The sequence below is a fragment of the Thalassophryne amazonica genome, chromosome 7 (assembly GCF_902500255.1).
Source record: "Thalassophryne amazonica chromosome 7, fThaAma1.1, whole genome shotgun sequence".
NCBI classification, from domain to species: domain Eukaryota; kingdom Metazoa; phylum Chordata; class Actinopteri; order Batrachoidiformes; family Batrachoididae; genus Thalassophryne; species Thalassophryne amazonica.
Window position 1 is genome coordinate 11,988,469 of NC_047109.1, and position 20,707 is coordinate 12,009,175.

The 20,707-nt window shown below is 41.5% G+C and overlaps 1 protein-coding gene across 1 annotated transcript in view; it reads left to right on the forward strand.

The window, feature by feature from the left end:
• The window catches only part of LOC117513625 (vacuolar protein sorting-associated protein 13B-like), a 1,146,044-nt gene that overhangs the window by 866,480 nt on the left and 258,857 nt on the right, over positions 1-20,707 (forward strand). The window contains 3 exon segments of the mRNA XM_034173849.1: positions 14,187-14,389; positions 15,490-15,706; positions 20,098-20,282. Coding sequence (XP_034029740.1) covers positions 14,187-14,389; positions 15,490-15,706; positions 20,098-20,282 — 605 coding nt within the window.

A 20,707-nucleotide genomic window follows, 5' to 3' on the forward strand; every position in this document is an offset into this window, starting at 1 on the left:
TTATAAAAGATAACTTTTCAGTTAGATGATTATCTGTTATCGAAGCTAACTTTTTGGTAGCTGTTCCCACCACTGGTAACATCACACTGGGTTCCTGTCCATTGTTCACCTTGTCCCAGGGAAAGAGAAGAGGGCAAAGGAGATGTAGAGAGTGATGGAAAAAGAACATGGGAAAAATAGAGGTACAGAGGTAGTGATTCTCCAGTATGCAGGATTATTAATAAGTAATCCAGAATAGGACGATTTCCATAATCAGCAACTGATTCTGTTTCTGATTACATCACATGTACCAGACTACCCGGGTTTCTGACAAAGGAGTCCCGTACAAAAGACCGCCCCTCAAACCACAAGAGCAACATCCACAGGTAACCCCAGGCAGCATGAGGTCCATGCTTGGCAAGTAATTAATAGTAACTAGGCTGTTAAAAAGTGAGTTCCACATACATAAAAAGGAGGCGTGACTTGCACTCCAGTACGGAAAATACAGTATGTGAAAGAAGTCCATATCTGAATTCGTGTTTCCTCTGACAACCACCCACTGAGCCCGTCTGTATTCTGGTTGTTGAACCAGTTCCATTCAGTGAGTTCATATCGGTATCAAAGCAGAGGAACCAGTGTATACATGAAGACTCGTGGCCACTTCAGGTCCTGAATAAGAACACACTCTTTTTTTTTCCTTTTTTTCTTTTGTAGTTTCAAACTATTTTTTGTGGGGCAAAACTCTACAACTGGCTCCAAATTATGTACAAATCCCAATGTAGAACCTCTTCCATATTGGCATAAATGCAGATGAGATCGATGTAAGTTGTGAGAAAGTCTGATTAAAAACATGTCATGTTCAATAAAGCATGATGTGATAAAATGTAAAAATATAGATGGATCCTGAAACATGTGTTGTACAACTTGGAGAAGGAAGGAAATGGATCCAACATGGGACAGAAAGGTGAAAACGGGGTCCGAGTCAGTGAGCTGCAGGAACAGTAGGTCTCTTATGTCATTATACCCGATTCATCAGCGTACATCCATAGCTGCAGCAAGGTGAAGACCCTGTCATACTCCCCCCCTCATCCACAGAACATCTGGGGGTCTGTGCCTGGTCATGGCAGCCCCCCCTTCCCCTCTGCCAGGGGACAAGATGGAGAGAGAGGGGATTAGGTTGACAGTGAGGTGTGTTACCAGATCCCTTGTTAATGAAAAGCAAGTGGAAGCTCCACATTCTTCCCTCCGTCCACGACTCACCACTCCCCAAGGTAGGGGGGCATTTATAGTTCAATGAAACACAGGAGGGAGGTGGGCAGGCGAGAGAGAGAACAGATGTCTTAAGGTCCATGAAACGAGACCCTCCCTAATCTCTATGCTTTCGTCAAACTGCCCAGAGTGGCTCCGAAGCCCAAACAACGCAAACATTTGTAGAGTCTGTTATGAGTGCACACTCGTACAGTGCACGTGCTCACAAAGATTTATCTTTAATGCATCGCTGGGCTTTTCTGCATAACACTTGTGAAGTAAAACTTCTCTTTGAGCAATGAAGAGAAAATTACTCTTGAGTAATCTATCTGCCGTTTTGTTGGAACTGTCATTTCACTGTCCAACTGTTCATCTGTGATCACGGCAAGTTGTTTGTTGGTGGGAGAAAACCGTTCCTAATATTTTGGTCAGGGATATGTAGACGGTTACAGTATATTTACCAATGTACCTTGCTGCAACTTTTGCGTTAAACAAAAATTTTGTCTAATCTGCTAATTTGAAAACATAATTGATATATATATATATATATATATATATATATATATATATATATATATATATATATATATATATATATTATACAAATAATGGATGGTAAGGAGTCCAACATAGAGAAATATTGGATGAAGAAAAGTTATATTAGACGAGACGTAGCCAAGTTCAACATAACTTTTCTGAATCCAATATTTCTCTATGTTGGACGACTTGCCATCCATCAATTGTTGTTCTCCACTCCCTCCCAAATTAAGCAAACAACAAAGAGTCAAGTAAATTAGATCAATTTATTTTGTTGTGAACAGCATATGAATGCTTCTAAAACGTCAGTAGCGTGCTTGTCTACCTTCTTAGTGTTTTTGGCATCCTTGCAGTTCAATATTTCCACCAGTTCCTCCTCTGTGAACTCAGCAAACCTCGCTGGCAGACGATTTTCTGCTGTTGTTGACATGTTTGTTGCCATTTTTTCAACCAGCGTCTGTCAGCAAGTTCCTGACCTCCGCTACGTCATTAGAGATGTCATGAGTAATTGTATGCCGCGCTCTGATTGGCTAGCTGTTGGCAGTAAGCTCTAATGCTATTGGTCAGTGGGAACCGATCCAATATAACTTTTGGTCCTAGCCTTTTTGGATCCCTCTGGATCCAACATAACTTTCTGGCGCCAAGCATGGACAGAAAAGCTAATCTGTGATTGGCTATTGCAATCTGAGTGTAGAACATATATATATATATATATATATACACACTCAACAAAAATATAAACGCAACACTTTTGGTTTTGCTCCCATTTTGTATGAGATGAGCTCAAAGATCTAAAACTTTTTCCACATACACAATATCACCATTTCCCTCAAATATTGTTCACAAACCAGTCTAAATCTGTGATAGTGAGCACTTCTCCTTTGCTGAGATAATCCATCCCACCTCACAGGTGTGCCATATCAAGATGCTGATTAGACACCATGATTAGTGCACAGGTGTGCCTTAGACTGTCCACAATAAAAGGCCACTCTGAAAGGTGCAGTTTTATCACACAGCACAATGCCACAGATGTCGCAAGATTTGAGGGAGCGTGCAATTGGCATGCTGACAGCAGGAATGTCAACCAGAGCTGTTGCTCGTGTATTGAATGTTCATGTCTCTACCATACACCGTCTCCAAAGTCGTTTCAGAGAATTTGGCAGTACATCCAACCAGCCTCACAACCGCAGACCACGTGTAACCACACCAGCCCAGGACCTCCACATCCAGCATGTTCACCTCCAAGATCGTCTGAGACCAGCCACTCGGACAGCTGCTGGAACAATCGGTTTGCATAACCAAAGAATTTTTGCACAAACTGTCAGAAACCGTCTCAGGGAAGTTCATCTGCATGCTCGTCGTCCTCATCGGGGTCTCGACCTGACTCCAGTTCGTCGTCGTAACCGACTTAAGTGGGCAAATGCTCACATTCGCTGGCATTTGGCACATTGGAGAGGTGTTCTCTTCACGGATGATGCGAAGGAGATGTGTTGCACTGCATGAGGCAAATGGTGGTCACACCAGATACTGACTGGTATCCCCCCCCAATAAAACAAAACTGCACCTTTCAGAGTGGACTTTTATTGTGGGCAGTCTAAGGCACACCTGTGCACTAATCATGGTGTCTAATCAGCATCCTGATATGGCACACCTGTGAGGTGGGATGGATTATCTCAGCAAAGGAGAAGTGCTCACTATCACAGATTTAGACTGGTTTGTGAACAATATTTGAGGGAAATGGTGATATTGTGTATGTGGAAAAAGTTTTAGATCTTTGAGTTCATCTCATACAAAATGGGAGCAAAACCAAAAGTGTTGCGTTTATATTTTTGTTGAGTACACACGCACACTCACTCAGTCATCTTCAACCACTTACTCCAACTCCAATTAAGGGTCACGGGGGGGTGCTGGAGCCTATCCCAGCAGTCATAGGGCATGAGGCAAGGGACACCCTGGACAGGACGTCAGTTTGTCACAGGGCCACATATAGACACATTCACACCCACACACACCTACGGACAATTTAAAGTTTCCAATCCATTTAACCTGCATGTCCCATGACCTTCTTGCTGTGAGGCAGCAGTGCTAACCACCAAGCCACTGTGCTACACACACACACACGCTCATATATACATAATATCTAACATATCTAACATAAATCCCTAGTATCAGTATCGCCTCTGAAAAATGTTGTTTCCACATACAAATAATTTTCTCCCGATGCATAGCCATGACCACAAACATAGAACAAAGTAATTTAACCAAAGAACAGCAACAAACAGTGCATTGGAAAAGAGGCAAGGAATGTGATTAACAAATAAATTAACTTAATAAATGAAAAATTACCCATAAACGATATGAAAACTGTTGGCATTAGTTATTCTTATTAGTTAACATTAGCTGTTAAAGTCTAGCATTCGTAAGTTAACTGGGGACTAATTGGAAAAAGCAGATGGTAATGTTAAGAAGAAAACATGATTAATACATACTAAGAGGAAGTGATATCTGAAATAGAGTCTGTCTCTTGGTCCTTGATGTGGTTCCTGCTGGCTGCAGACAAAAGCAATTAGACGAGCTGCATGACCGATTTCAAAATGAAATTTGATGAAATGTACATCTGAAATGTCTTATGATTAGAAAGAACCACGGTGCTTCACTTTGAATTATTTCAAAGTTATTTAAGAAAAAACCTGGATATTGACTAAAATGTTTTTGTTTTTTTGTTTTTTTAACTTGGAGAGCTGTACTTTTATGAAAGTATCAAATGTGTGACATTGTATCAAGCATGAAATTGTTACAAATGTAAAATCTGCATTGAATCCAGCTATTGTTTGTGTGCGTGTTCCCCCCTGACTTGGGGAAGGTCAGCCTCAAGTCAGCTGCTATAACTGACACACGTGGAAATAAAGTCCTAAAGTAATTGCACTCTCTGCTGCACATCCTCATATAAACACGATCACGCTTCAGGATGAGCATTAAGGAATTTACACGTATCCGCAGTAGTTTGTCGCGACTTCGTGTCATCAAGCACATATGCAGCTCGTCACAACTCATCGGTTATTTTAAACGTCTCAAATGATGCATGACCTGCTCCCAGTCCTCATTTTGGCTAACGTTCGCCCCCGGCTGTGAAAGCAGTTCCCTCTGGTATTCTGTAGTGGTGTGGTGGGAGTGTATTTCTGTGGTGAGTGACAGTATATGACTTGTATGACTTTCACCATCTCAAACAGCCTTCAGGGGCCACTGCTAGTTAAGTAATGACTCCATTAGGTTTCTTCTAATTGATAACAGTGCATCCCGGGGTATAAATCAGTTGAGCAGTGGTCAGATAATGGCTGCCAAGGAGAAACCGACATGGTAAATCAGTGTCTCCGATGCTATCTCATCCTACCCCAACGTATGCTAGAGATGTATTTCACTTTAGGAAGGTTTCCATCCACCACATTCCCCACCACCCACTTTGTCCCTCTGGCAAGGTTGTATATTACACTGTGTAGGATGTGCTTGTATTCGCTGGTTTACGTCCAAATTTTCTAATAGTGTACATGTGAGATCCACAGGTGCAAGTTAGTATGTAGATATATGATGCAGTTCCTCTTGCACCAACTCTATCACCCAGATAAGGATGAACAGTCATAGATTTAACCTGTCTGGCTGATCACCCCCGCTGTGTGACTTAGGGCTTCTTAAACTTGTGTTTAGGAATCTGTGGATGAATTAGAGTTCCACTGAGGCTGAAGGTAATACTGCTGTGTTTGAAGTACTTTTGTGTAGTATGAACATTACTGGTATAACTACCGAAGAAACCAAGCTACCCTTTTTATGTAGCTCATATTTGAATAGATTTAGGAACAGTTGGAGCACACAGTCAAACTGTGACTTTGTTGCATTTTTTGATAGGTTAAAAGTTAGGTGAGGCAGACCTCCTGTCCAAACTTTCCAAGGAATGAAAGATCACAATGTTTCTGGCTCCTACTCTCTTCACTGCCTGCATGGACTCGGTGTTCAGTTTATTTCATTTATATAGCGCCAAATCACAACAAAGCTGCCTCAAGGCGCTTCACACAAGTAAGGTCTAACCGTACCAACCCCTAGAGCAAACACACAGGTGACCTCAAGCAGAAGAAGAAACCTCAAGCAGAACTGGGTGACCTTCTCAAATGAGTGACCCTCTCCACAGGCTCTGTGTTCAGTACATTTGTGGAGTCCAGCAACTCAGGTGCCTGTGTCGGTGACAAAAAGGTTCACCGACCTTGAATTTGTGGATGATACCATGGTCTTTGTGGAATCAGTGGCTGCCATGATTGTAGCGCTTGAGAAGTTGGGTGAGGAGTTGGGTTGTTATGTTATATGTGCTGGATCAAGATGGAAATACAGTGTTTGTTTGTGGTGATATTGTCAAATTTGTTGCAACATTTGCTTATCTCAGCAGTGACATTTATGTCCCTGGATCCTCGGCCTTTGAGTTTACGAGAAGCCTGGGAAGAGCTTATGGCATCATGAGGTCACTGGACTCAGGTGTTTGGCGATGCAGATGTCTTTGCAAGACAACGGAGGTTCAAGTCTTTTGCATTGTGATGCTTCCAGGGACATAAAGCAATAACTGGATTTTTTTTGGGGGGGGGGATTCAGTCCCTCTGGAGAATCATTGGGTACAACTGAATGTGTCGGGAGACTCGGTTGAGGCGTACTCCTTGCATTGTGAGGGTACATCAGCTATGACATTAAGGCCATGTGGCGCATTTCTCTGTGCCTAATCAGTGCACAGGTACCTCAGTGCACAAGATCCCAACAACTTGACGACAAGGACTTGCCCATGTATCAGCTGGTTCCAGTAGATAGCTGTACAGTTACCATCCAGAACCCAGAGTAATTCCATATTTTGGTGAATGCGATGCGCGACCTCAGTGCAAACTCTGCCTTGATCTGTATGATTTATATAAGTAACTACAACAGTGACATAGTAACTGCAATTGACTGAGAGTAACTCGGTATATATGACTTATAAGGTAACTGGATAGTAACTGTAACTGTGTGACTTATACTAGCACAAAATATAACCGCTTACCCTGTCAGTGTCTGATAACTCGGGACTTGTGACAGAGTAACTGAGAAGTCCTTTGAGCGGGTCAAGCATTCAAGCTTTGAGCTTTGTTCTTGATTCCTTTAATTCTGATTACAGGATAAAAGTGAAACCAACAGATAGATGAACAGTGATGAAAACATAACATCCTTGTTGAAGTTCAAAGATCAGCAATCAGGATCAAAGATGAATGATCTAAGATCAAAGGTCATGTTCCACAACTGGATCGGGATCAAGAGAGTTCTAAGTTACTCAGTACCAGGTCAAAGTTACGTGAGATACTCTCAGGTTGACCATTTACTGTTATTTACTGTCACTTTAAGTCCCTTAGTTGCTACATTATTCAGTTACTGTTACTCTCAAGTAGTTACTTGACTAAATTAGTTATGATCCGCAAACAAAGCAAGACGAAACCGAGAGAGAGTGATGAAAGCCTAACCTCCTTGAAGCGGTTCAAAGATCATCGATCAGCATCAAAGATGAGCACTCAACACTCAGCAGTGATTATCAGAGGTTATGATCAGGATCAAAGACAGAGAATCAAGATCTAAGAATGTCAAAGGAATAACCCTTTCACAGTGTTGTTAAAGATGGACTTGGAGGGCTGTTGGGGCTTGGCTGATGTATGCACGGACTGAGCGCTCTTCTAGTTTGTTTATTATTTCATGGGGTTGTTAATTGTTTTTCTTTTCTTGGCTTCAGATCACAGCTCAGCAGTGTAAAATGTGTTTGCTGTGAGCTGATACACAAACACTCAGACCAGTTACATAGTGCTGCAGGGCAGAAGCAGGACCAAGTCATGCGCCTCTGGGTGGAAGAACGGAGCAAGGGAAGGAAAAAAAAGACTGAATCCACTCCCAAGTAGAGTGATTATTGAGAGTTGTGGTTGTTGGCTTTAACATCAGGATGCACCAGAGCCACACTTTGATGCACACAGTGTGCACGTCTTTCCACTTGTGCACCTGGCTGTGCAACTGCATTTACATTATGCACATTTCTGTGCGTCTTTGCCCCCCCGGCATACATGTCTTTGATTTTTTTTCCCCTTTGGCATGTGTGTGTGAATGATATTCTCCGTGTAACGAGTCAGTGTGGGAGTTCCCTGTGCCTCCTCTAATAACTCATAGCCATGAAAATAAACCCCACGTCCACACTTCATTAAGAAATTTCCAACAACTCCTTCAACATCACAACACCAGAAGATATGAGCAGGTAAACTGCCAAACAGCATCAACATCTTTCCTCAGAGAAATGAGTCACCTCGCATAATATTTCCCCCAGAATGATTTAAAGAAGAGGAACCCTCTGTCAGTGGAAGACCCCTGTTCTATTATTGGGCTCCGGCATTGAATAAGATGTTCCTTAGTTGGTTCACCATGCCTGGAAAGATCCGAGGACTCCTGTGTGTCATATCTTCATCATATCATGGAGCGCTCGCTCTCTCTCATCCTGTGGTTCTCTCACTCGCTCTCTTTTTCCTTCCATGTCATTGTCTGTTTTTCTCCTCATTTATCTTTTCCTTCCCACTCTCTTTATCCGCCCTTCCATCTATTCCTCCTGCTTCTTCTTCTTCTCCCTCTGCTTTTAAAAACCCTTGTGACCCCATATGAACCCTGAATGTTCTCAGGTCCCTTCTTAAATAGACGAGTTAAAATTCAAAAGATTTCTTTATTTCTACAAGTAAAAACAAAATACCCTCATCCTCCTCCCAGGTTAAACTTTCAGGATTTGCATAAATCTACTGGATATGGATAAATTTTCTTCTAAATAGTGAGTGAACACTACATCCGAGGCAGGTGCACACACCACAACTGCCTATCTTGTGCTTTTGGAGTCTATAAGATGTTTAAGGACCAGTGTAGTTCCAGATCTAGAATGAGAAATGGGGGGAGGGGGAGACTACACAGAGCAGACAGTTATTGGATGAAACAGCCAGTATCAAGTAGCTCAGGCCACCAATCAGTATATAAAAGGCCTTACGTGTGTGGATATGTGCCTCTGTGTGTTTGTGTCCACAGCAATGCTGCCATAGCTCCCGAATCCATTGGCAAAAAAAAAACCCCAAGCCATATTATTACAGATATTTATAATAAAATGATCGCAAAGGTGCTATTTGCTCATGCTAATGTTAGCTGTTAGCATTGTGCTATGTGATGCTAGCGACTGCAACAAGATGATGTTTTCAAGGCACATGAATGATAAAAGGACATGTCGCACCAAAAACATAGCAATGTAGATTTAGGCTGTTCATGACCACGCGATGATCCACCAGGATTACTTTGTGCACTTCCGTGACTGGTTTCAAAGTATATGGCATTCGCAGCAAACAGCTACGGAGACTTCCGAAAAGAAAGTACCCGTGAGCACTCATGCGTTTTCAACAGGTGATGTAGTTACAAGAAGCATCCCAGCGTGCACTTCAATGGAATTTTGCTTAAGCGTTAAGAACTGAGGCACAGATTAATAACCAAGTTGACATAAGTGTGATGTTGTACTATGATGACTCGTTTTAAGTGAAAACTGTTAATTTTGATGTAGTCATGGTAAAACCAGCAATTCTGAGAAGATTTAGTGCACCTGCGGCCATGAGCCATAAACGCAGCCTGTCAATAACCATCTCTGCTCAAGGCTCAGCTTTGTGCACAATTAACAGTGTTGTTACCAATAAAATCTAAAAAAAACATCTGCTGCCAGGGAAAAAAACGTTGTGGAGACATTCATGTTCACAGCGGCAGGAGCTGTTGCACATCTCATCAGCTGCACAGCACATGCACACACACACACACACACACACACACCTCACTTTAGGTTTCACAATCTGACATTGTGAAAAAGTTAAGAGTTTAGGGGTGAAGTGTGTCATCTCCTATCTGTATATGCTCTGTAAATCTGAGTCATCACTTTCGAACCAAAGCTCAGCAGCTTCGTTTTCGGACGTTTCTCTCTGTCTGTCAGTCATTGGGATGTTTCTGCTCATTCTAAAATGTACGTCACAAGCCGAGAAATGCTGAGAATTGCCGAGTGAGATGTTTTCCGGAAATGCACCAGCTAACACTCAGAGTGAGAGAAATAAAATCCATCAGTGATCACTAATTATTAGCACGTGTGCGGAGAGACTTAAACTCATGAGTACTTTTATGTTGTCTTGCTAACTGGGACAATAAAAACATGCGACGTCCTTTAAATCCATCATGAATCACTAGATACCTTGGTCATGTCGTCAACCACAGTCTTAACAAAACACATAAAAATAAAATGTCGTAGTGTTTATCGGCAGATCACACAGCAGCTTTGGAGGTGCATACTGCCACCTACTGTATGAGACTGTGTGGAATTATGGTATTAATTATTCAAAGTCAATAAAATACAGAATATGAATAAAATCATCAAAAAAGGAGAGTGAATAGCTTAACACTATTATGAAACAACACAAGTTTGATAGTTTTAGCACAACCACACAGCGCTTTTAAAGACTGAACAGGAGTTATTTTAATATCTTAAAACCACAGCATTGGTGCACAGATTCCAATGATGTGTTTAATATTTTTTCTTTTTTTTTTATGAAATATGCTCACAACTGGGTACCTACTCTTCACCCAGGACAAGACGGGTGCCTCTGCTAGTTTTATTCAGGGCATTGAATGAAGTTACACAACGTAAACAAAGCTAGCTGCTCCACATTTTATATTTATTTTTTTGCTTGCTTGTTTGTTTTTTGTATTATGATGTCACAAAGAAGTGATGGGGGAAATCCTTTTATCAGTCTCCGTCTTTGATGTTTTACATGACAATGTGCACTGAAACGTATGTTGCCGCTTTCTTTTATGTTCCAACACTTAAAGCAGGCAGCAGGGAGGTAGCAGGCAGATTATTCCTCATCCAGACCTGAGGTTTGTAAATGTGCTGCTGCAGTGTTAAATGTCCACATCAAACTCTGCGTGTCAACGAGTAGACCAAGGGGATGATTTACGGGACAAAGAGGTCAAGTTCAGGTCAGCGTGTGACCATGGTAACACACTTATGTTCAACTGGAAAACTGATCCCTAGATACAAGTTGTTGAGGAGTCCAGAAAGTGTTTTGATTTCTGTTCTTTTTCAGTGTGTGTTAAATTATTTAATACATCCAGTATAAATTCACCAAATAAAAAAATAAATAAATATCAGCCTTTGGGCTGTATTGTAAAATTAGCATCCCGCTTGTAGTCTGGAATTCAGTGTTATTATAAACATCTGCTCCACATACCAGTTATTGTTTATATGTAGAAACTGTCTGTTTATGAGCTGTCATTCCATCAATAAAGAAACACAAATTCAAATAATGTGCCCGTAACTGCGAAATAATATTTTGTTCCTTTTTTAGCATGCCTCGCTTTCATGCTCACGAAAAGAAGCTTGTGTGTTTTTACTTTATTTGACAATTAGTAATGTTAAAATCATGAGCTATTTTTGTAACCCGCACACACAAATGATTTGGGGTGAAACACGCTGTCCATTCATCCTACCGCTTTAATTAAACAAAGAAAGTGAGAGAAATACAAATGTGACATTTTTGGGCATGTGTCACGCAATACAGCATAACAAAGTCCTCCCTAAAGGATATAAAAAGTGAGACAACTCTCATTTTGAAAGTGTAAGCTATCCAGAAAACGCTCTGTATGAGTCCACTGCTTTGAAGAAAGCTGTAAAAAATGTTTCGATAGGAACTGAAGAATAAGTAGGTCCATTGGTGGCCATGCTTATCTCCGGATTCTGTTGTGGTTAGAGGTCCAGATAGGGACCGGACTGTTTCAGGCGATGGACTCAAATGCTGGGAGCACAGACAAGAATGGGTTGTGAACAAAAAGAGATTTATTTATAACAAGGAATAAACGAGGAATTAAAGTGCTGAGCTGGTTAGGCTGCCTGCAGAGCCGAGACAGGGCCCGCTTGTAGCGGTGGAAATCTGGGAGCTGCAGTGCACACAGGGGCCAGACTTGGGAGTCTGAGAATGAGCTGGAGTCCTGGAATATATGGCTCTGGAACCGGAGCCAGGTGGGACGCAGAGAGCCGAGGACAAGGAGAACAGAGGTGAGTGATTGCACTCGTAACACTGGAAGCCATTAACTACACACAGTTCACTGTCGGCTTAAAGCAGGAACGTTCACAGTTCAGAAAACGAAGTTCACAGTTCATGAATTATCCTCAGAGGTCAGGTGCTGCGCGTCTTATGATGCAGTTCCAATTAAGCAGGACTTGGCTTCAGAAAACGACTTAGAAAGTTTTTAATAGTTCAGCATCAGAGTTCATATAGTTTTTGGAATCAGTTCTTGGTCATGCACAGTCACAAACAGGAGCAGGGTGAGAATGGGATCTCACAAACTCAGAGTCATGCACGAACTTAGCTGAATGTGGCAGAGCTGTGTGCTCTGAGGCAGAGAGCAGATGAGTTTCAAAGTGATGTAGTGCTTGGTAGTGGCGTGGGAGCCAGGAGCAGTGCAGCATGGAAGCCGCGCAGGACGGCGTCTGGAAACACCGAAAGATCAACGAGCTCTAATACGGAAATTAGAGGAGGCCAGGTTACCTTGAGATGAGCTGCGGGAAGCTCATATGTCAGCGTGCATTGAAGTGGCAGGAATGACTCCGTAATGATCATGGAGAATCAATGTGGAATCTGGCGAGGTCAAGGTCACAGAAACTCTTGCAAAGACTGAGCTCAGAGCCGGGGTTTAAGTAGCCCGCTCATGATCAGGAGCTTATGAGCATCAGATGCGAGGAGATGATGAGTCTCAGGTGGCTCTTGGCTCTTGGCTCTGCAGCACACTACCTGGAGGGGAAACAGACAAACAGCACACAAAAGGACAGACAGAGCAAAAGACCAAGGCAGATCACAACAGATTCCATAGTTTGAAGCCTATGCGAATCTCTTCCTGGATGTGATGCCAGTCCATTACCAAGGCCTGGTACCCATTTACAGCTGAGTGGACTGAGACGATGCAGTGTCTTGTGCAAAGACAGGTAGCATTAGTGAGATTCAAAGCCAGGTCTACTTATTGCATAGCCAACTCCTTGTCCACTGAGGTATCTGCTGTACTAGGAACTGGACATCTGGTGAATACAACAGAAGGCAGAAACGTTATATTTCACCAGGAGTATTGAACATTCAACCTGTAGAGTATAGGACAACACCACTAATCACCTAAGAATCAAGAATTGGAAACATTCCTACTACTGATAACACTTAATGGTAAGGGCAAGTGTTGATACTGTAAAATGCATTTGATCCAGGTTGGAATTTCATCTAGATGATTGCAAACTAGAACTCATAAGTGACATACTTTATAATGATGTTTATTGTCACTTCTGCACAGTACTGCTATATTCATGGACAAGACTAGACCTAGACAAAACCTAAATATTACTTTTTGGAAAAATCTTTTTTCCAGATGTCCATCCTTCCCTGACTTTTTCTTGGAAACCTCACACGATGCTAGTACACCATGTGAAGATGTGCATGAAGGAAATACATATACATGCATCATATTTGCCAATTAGATGTAGAAACAGTACAGAGGTTCGCCAGTTTGTTAATTCAGGTATTTCGTTTCCAAATATTTACTATCACATATATGTAATGCATGCAAGCAACTAGTATGGTGAAGTGGAGGGTATTATTTTATGAGCTGGTGCAAATATTGGATGTTGTAACAGGAATATCTGTTACAGCAGTGTGTTACTCTGAATACAGCTCTACTTGGAAATTAGTTTACCCACTGGTTTGTTGACAAGAAGAGAAGGAACGTATTTAATGCTAGCTGGGATAGCATTTAATATCCAGTAGTTCACGTAACATTTGAAGGATGTATTGCATTTTTGAGCATTCTGTCAATAACACAAAAACTAAAGTGCATATCTTGATATAGAGCAGAGGATCATGTGTGTCACACAACTGGTTGTCGACAAATGAGATTTGGTCTGCATCCGGATAAAATCCACATCTGGCGTGACATGTTGATACACTCTAGCCTCTTGGCAGCAATATAACAAGTTCTGGCTTTATTCAGTAGGTTTTGGGGGTTCTCGAAACAGAGAAGGCCATCTTGGAATAACTACAGTTAAAAGTTGAATTGATCATTTGTATCAGTTTCATGTGCCTTACTTGCACCAATGCAATGAAACATGTTTGTTAAATGGAATTAGAGAATGAAATATGGCACTTTAAATCTAATATTTTGGTTTGCGTTTGTTTTTCTTTGAATGCTCTCTGTACAACTTTGACCTGATGGTGAACTTTTTTTGACCTGTAATTGACATTTTGTTGTTCTGGCCTGCGTTATACCTGGAGTGTATATTTCTTTTTTAGACACAGTTCAAGCTGCCTCCGTGCAGCTGGAGCTGCGGGATTTGCTGCTGAGAACTGGATTGAAGGACCGGGTCCGGCTGTTGCTGGGGCCGTTCTCCTGCAGTTCTTCTCTGGATGCACAGTGGTGCCGGCACAGTAGTAGCCCTGGACCTGAACCTGGACCCCCTAAACTGCTCCTGGACCTGAAGGGAGGCTTGCTGCAGGTTTGTACACCCTTGACAATAATTCAGACTTTTCAGTGATGTGATTGTTCATCTGATTTATGTAGCCTTCAGGCTCAGATCAGCTCTCACGCACCTTGACCTTGAGATGAGTCAGGGTGCTCCAGTTTCTTCTGTCCACTTAAAGTTAATTTCACATTGATTGTTCAAAATAACCTCTGACACGAGCATGTCCCACTGTGCACTTCTGTTAGGTCTTCTGCTGCTCATCTGTTCTGCAGTGCTTTCTGTCCTCTTTGACCCAAGAAATTAAACGCTGAAATTCTTCTGCAACACTGAGTCACATCTTCTGGTTAAGTGGTGGAATTTTTAAGGCTATTTTTACATGTGCCTTTTTTCCCCCTTTGAAATGTTATATAATGTCCACGGTGATGTGACTAACTGAATGTAATTTAACTGATTTATTGTTCCACTGCACTCTTCAGGGGGAACCCCCGTCCCCTCCCCCTTTTCAGTGGTTCCCATAATGCTTTTATTGCGTGCCCATTAAAAGAAACATCACTCGCAACTCAACACTTAATACGTAATCGTACATTTCCTTCTGCAAATATTGGCGTTTGAGGTTCTTTAATCAAGTGCTGCACAAAAAACCACCGGAATTCCTTCCGATTCCTTCTTCTCATGCTGTGTTTCCAAAAACCTGAGAAAAAAAATCCCCAAATTTTCCTGTTTTTAGAGTTTAGTCATAACCCACTCCTTGCAGTTAGTGAGTGGCAGGCAGGCAGCTCCATGTGTGAAGAGTTTTTGACTCACAGATTCCTAGTCCTCAGTCCAAACCCCAGGCGGACCTGCTTTGATGGAGCAAAGGAAGGGGAATGCCGCGGGTAAATAAGGAGGATGTTAGTAAGGATATGAAGGGGTGACGAAGAGGGTGACCCTGACTGCTTTTCTTCGTGTTTTGGAAAAGTTACTGCAATTGTTGTCTGTGTCTGTTTTTATGTGTTAACTGTGTCATTTTTCAAAACTGTTTTTTATCTCTCCACTATACGTCCTAGACCTACAGTCCTGATCATTGTGCTATGTCTGGATTTCCCTCTTGCTTCCATCATCATGACCTCCTCAACTCTTCTTCTGTGTCATAGGTCTTTTGGGGACAAGAGCATCTAAACTGTCTCAAGCTGGTGGAGGAACACCTACAAGCTTATTTCCACCTCCAGGAAGGAGCCTCGGGTGATCCTCATCAAAAACCAAAGTCCTGCAAGACTCAACCCCCACCCTCGCCGGGTTTGACGACTCCTCAGACGGAGCACAGCTCTGATGACCTGCGCACAGGTCATTTTCAGTACATCCAGGACTCCAGTAAGCGCACACACATGCTGATCTCCTACAGAGACAACAGCAGGGCTAAACTAACATTAAGCCTAGCTAACATACGTGACATAACACGCTTTGCTTTTGTTATTATTTCTGCTTCAGTCCAAAAGTTGAATATGAGAAGATGCTTCATGGTATGTGTTCAGCAAATGTTTGGGTCAATTTCTTTTGCTTGCAATACCTGCACCAAGCCTGCAACTCATTGACATCACCAATTTGTCGGTTTCTTCTTTTGTTCTGTTTTTATAGTAACCTCTGCCTTTTTCTTTTTTTTTTTTTTTTTTGAGTGGAGGGGGTGAGGGTGTTTATATAGGGCTCACCCTGTCCATCTGTCTGAGTCTTTTAAGCACAACTCTAGGTAGACCAACAAAAATTTCAGCCACAACTGCCAGGAAAATTGGAAAAAAAACACATATCTTCAGCTGAAATACAGGACTCTCTGAAAAATGTGGTGTAGCTGTTTCAAGGTGGACAATAAGGAGACACTTGAAGAAAAATGGGCTGTATGGTCAAGTTGCCAGAAGAAAGCCATTACTACACAAATGCCACAAAGTATCCCGGTTACAAATACGCAAAACAGCACAGAGAACAAAGTCATTTGGAGTGATGAGACCAAAATTTAACTTTTTGGCCACAACCATAAATGTTACATTTGGAGAGGAGTCAACAAGGCCTATGATGAAAGGTACACGCTTCCTACTGTCAAGCATGGAGGTGAGTCGCTGATGTTTGGGGGATGTGTGAGCTACAAAGGCACAGGAAACTTGGTCAGAATTGATGGCAGGATAATACTGGAAGAAAATTTGCACGCAGTCCCATGTGCAGCTTCCGGGCTGCACATGGGATGTACTTGGACATTCCAACATGACAGCGATCCAAAACAGAAGGCCAGATCGACCTGTTATTGGCTACAGCAGAATAAAATGAACTGTGAATTGTTGGGCTACCAATATGTAGACATGGGTTCAATTCCTGCTCATGCTGTCTGTCTTTGTCCTTGAACATACAGTACCAGTAAAAAGTTTTGACACGCTTCAGTGGGAAAATGTGTCCAAATGTTTGACCGGTAATCTGTGCAGTAGTTGAACAGTTTTGTTAATTCAGCTATTTCATCACAAAATATTTACTGCCACCAGTATATAATATATACAAGCAACTACTATGGCAGAGCACATCACATGTCCTCAAAGGGGGCAGATTTCTGTTCAGACTTGTGCTGTCAGAAATAGAAATCATGAGACTGTTCGAGTCCAGTTACATTTGAGGATTATCAGTGTGGGGTTGATCTACCTGGTAAAAAAAAAAAATTCTGGAGTGAGATGTTTGGAACCCCACTGGTGTTGTGGATGATCTCCATCCATGGCTCCTTGAGAACTATGAACATACCCTTTTAAGATGCTCATTAACTTAAGTCAAAGTTGGATCAAAGCCCTGCTGTGGGAAGTAGTCTCATCAGACGTGCCAGCCTGGTTCCACTCTGAGCACCATGCTGTTTATTCCCAGTCTTTGTGCTATGTGTGTCCTGTCCTGTGCACTCACACACACACTCACATGAGCATTATACACAGAGGATCAGACTCGTCCCTGGCTCTGGACCAGCCATCCACTCTGTCAGCTGTGCTTGAGTCTTTGTTTGTTGCACTGTTCAACTGGTCTTTGATGCATTTAATATGTTGGCGGGAGCAGAATCTACAGTAGTGAAGAACAGAGGGGATGATGTGTCAGCAACATGTTGTCAACAGTCCGTAAAACCCGGAGCATGCGTCACAGGAACCGTCCACCGGCCCCCTGGGAACCTGAAGCAAGGACAGATGGACTAGGTGGAGGGAGGAGGAGCTACACAGTCGGTACAGTGTCAGTTTGTGTCTCAATGAAAACAAAAACATCAAAAAAAGACTATTTTTTCCATGTGTTCCTGACAGAACAATACTCCGTCCACCTTCATGTGGGCAGCTCGCTGTCTCGCACAGAGGACAAACGACCCTCAGTCACATTTTTGCTGCTCCTTGAAGTGTGTATGTTTTTGTTTTTTTAAACCAGGCCTCTAGATTTGTACCCCGAGGGCCCAAACACAGCACGTCTGTGCTTGACTGCTTTTTCTTTTAATAAACATTTTTCCAAAGGACTTGAATCCCAAGCAGCAGCCACAAGTTAAATCAAACAACAGTCAGGCCTTTGGATCCAGTTTTTGCAGGTGCTTGGCAAAGTCCGGACAATGTTTACTGTGTTTACTCAGTTACTTTGTTTACTCGCTGTGTCTGATGCACATAAACATTTGGGAATCGTGGAAGTGGCTCCAGTGGCGTTTAAGAAGATCTCGCTTTTCAGGGTTTGAATTCCTTAGCAGAAGATAATTGTGAAGTTCTGTCCCTGCATTCAGCTCAACGCTCTCACATGAGGTTGTGTTCATCAAATTATGGTTTGCAGGATTAACTAAAACCCAAGTCATCACTTCTCAATGTGACAACAGAGGCTCTGAACTGGAATAGAAAGCATTAGAAATTTCAAGACATCCTTTTTAAAACATGTTATATAAGATAAAATAACAACAGTAATAACGCTAATTTTATTTTTAAAGCACATTCAAAACAAAAAAAATTACAAAGTCCTGCACAAGTTAAACAAAGTTAAAAAGAATGCAAAATTACAACAAATATTTGAACAAAATTAAAACAAAAACAACATGTCACATGTCAGTGGAGGGATTGTGAGTGCCAGTGTTGCAGACCAAACGGCATTTTGGACCACAGCAGCACATCTGAGACGGAGTCTCTTCACCTAAAGCAATCAAATGGATTAATGAGATTATTAACTATCGGATGATTAAGGTAAAGCCTCTTAAATCATTCTAAAGTCAACTTTAAGCAGAAACAAGGCAGTTTTAACCAGAAACTCGAAATTCTGTAACGCTTTGAAATGACTGATGCGCAGTGAATGCATCAGCTAGCAACTCATTTCCACCGCCTTTTATGATGAAATAATGCTGAATTTATGTGGAAATGATTGTTGTACAAAACCTTCAGATATCTGTCAATGAGATAGATGATGCCTGGAGTGCAGTTTGAAGCAGAAATGAGGTGTTTATCTGTGAACCGCGTCATCAGGAGGGACCTATTTTTAGGGGGACCGTTCGGTCAGCAACACCGGACTGGTTATTGTTTTTGTTTGTTTTGGCATGCACTTGGTTTCAGTGTGGAAGGTTCACAGTTCAAACTCCACCTCTGCCACATTTCTCCATGTAATGTGGAGTTGCATCAGGAAGGGTATCCGGTATAAAACTTGTGCCAATTCAACATGCCGATTCACCTTGGATCTGCTGTGGCGACCCCGAGTGCAAATATGGGAGCAGCTGAAGGGACTTACTCTTTGGTGTGATTTTTTTGTTTTTTTTGTTTCTAAGAACATGACAATTTCTAACATGACTTTTCATCATTTTAATGTGTGTGCGTGCACATGTTGTTCTTTTAGACCTAAACATTAAAAGAATGGTTGTGGAGTCCACAAACATCTTCTAACTGTGGTTACTATCAGTTTCTTTTTTTTTCTTTTTTTTCTTTTATGGTTTAAAGTTATAGCTATAGGAGTTTTTACCCTCTTTCTTTCCTGCTTGCTTGCTTGCTTGATGAGATTTGTTTCTGCTGTACAAAGTGTTGCAATGGGAAATATGTTTTTTATGGTTTAAAATTGTTTGGGAGATTTTCTAAAAAAAAAAAAAGGTTTAAAATTGTTGATATTGCTGATATTTTTATGTTTTTTATGGTTTAAAGTTGTTATATGGAAGATTTTCTTCTATGGTTTAAAATTGTAGCTTGTGGGTTTTTTCTGTGGTTTAAAAGTGTTGCTACGGGAATTTATTTCTTTTATGGTTTAAAATTGTTGCTATGGGAGATTTTCTTTTTCTTAATATGGTTTAAAATTGTTGATAATCGTGATTATTTTTATATTTTTATGATTTAAAGTTGTTGCTTGCTCTTGTAAGGTTTAAAGTGGTGCTTGTGGAGATTTTTCTGTGGTTTCAAAGTGTTGCTATGGATATTAATTTTTTATGGTTTAAAATTGGTTGGTTTATGGTTTTGTACTAGCGCAGAGGAAAAGTGCAGCATGTTGTACTTGTGATTGATCTTAAAATTCAAAATATTTGTGGATTTTTATCTTTTCCAGTCAACTATCATTGTCTGATCTTTTGATCCCCGTTTTTCCTGTTCTTGTTTCCTCTCATCTCCTCCTCTCACTTACTTTTTCTCATATCCTCTCATTACATTTTTCTTCTCTTGTTTTTATGTCTTCCTGTGAAGTACATTTATAAACTGTGTTTTTAGATTGATTGATAAAATGTGAGTTTATTTTGCTTATGTAGTTATAATTGTTTCGTGCAGAGTCTCACAAGCAGCCAGGACCACATGAGGTGGTGTTCTACAGCGAGACTGAGGACAGCCCGGGCGTGATGGCGTGGAGGTATCCTGAGCCCCGCGTCCTAACCTTTGTCCGAATAACACCCGTCCCCTTTAACACCACGGAAGACCCCGAGATCAGCACTGCCGACCTTGGAGACGTCCTACAGGTAGAAATAGACCCACAAACATGTAGACTTTAGAAATGCTGTTGAACTGATTGATTTTGTTAGGAAAGTCTTCAACATGGCAGCATCAGTCTCCTTGGAAATATGTCATTAATATATTTTAGTGTTCAGATGCTACTTTCAACAGCTCATGGAACTACTCAACAAAAATATAAACGCAACACTTTTGGTTTTGCTCCCATTTTGTATGAGATGAACTCAAAGATCTAAAACTTTTTCCACATACACAATATCACCATTTCCCTCAAATATTGTTCACAAAGCAGTCTAAATCTGTGATAGTGAGCACTTCTCCTTTGGTGAGATAATCCATCCCACCTCACAGGTGTGCCATACCAAGATGCTGATTAGACACCATGATTAGTGCACAGGTGTGCCTTAGACTGCCCACAATAAAAGGCAACTCT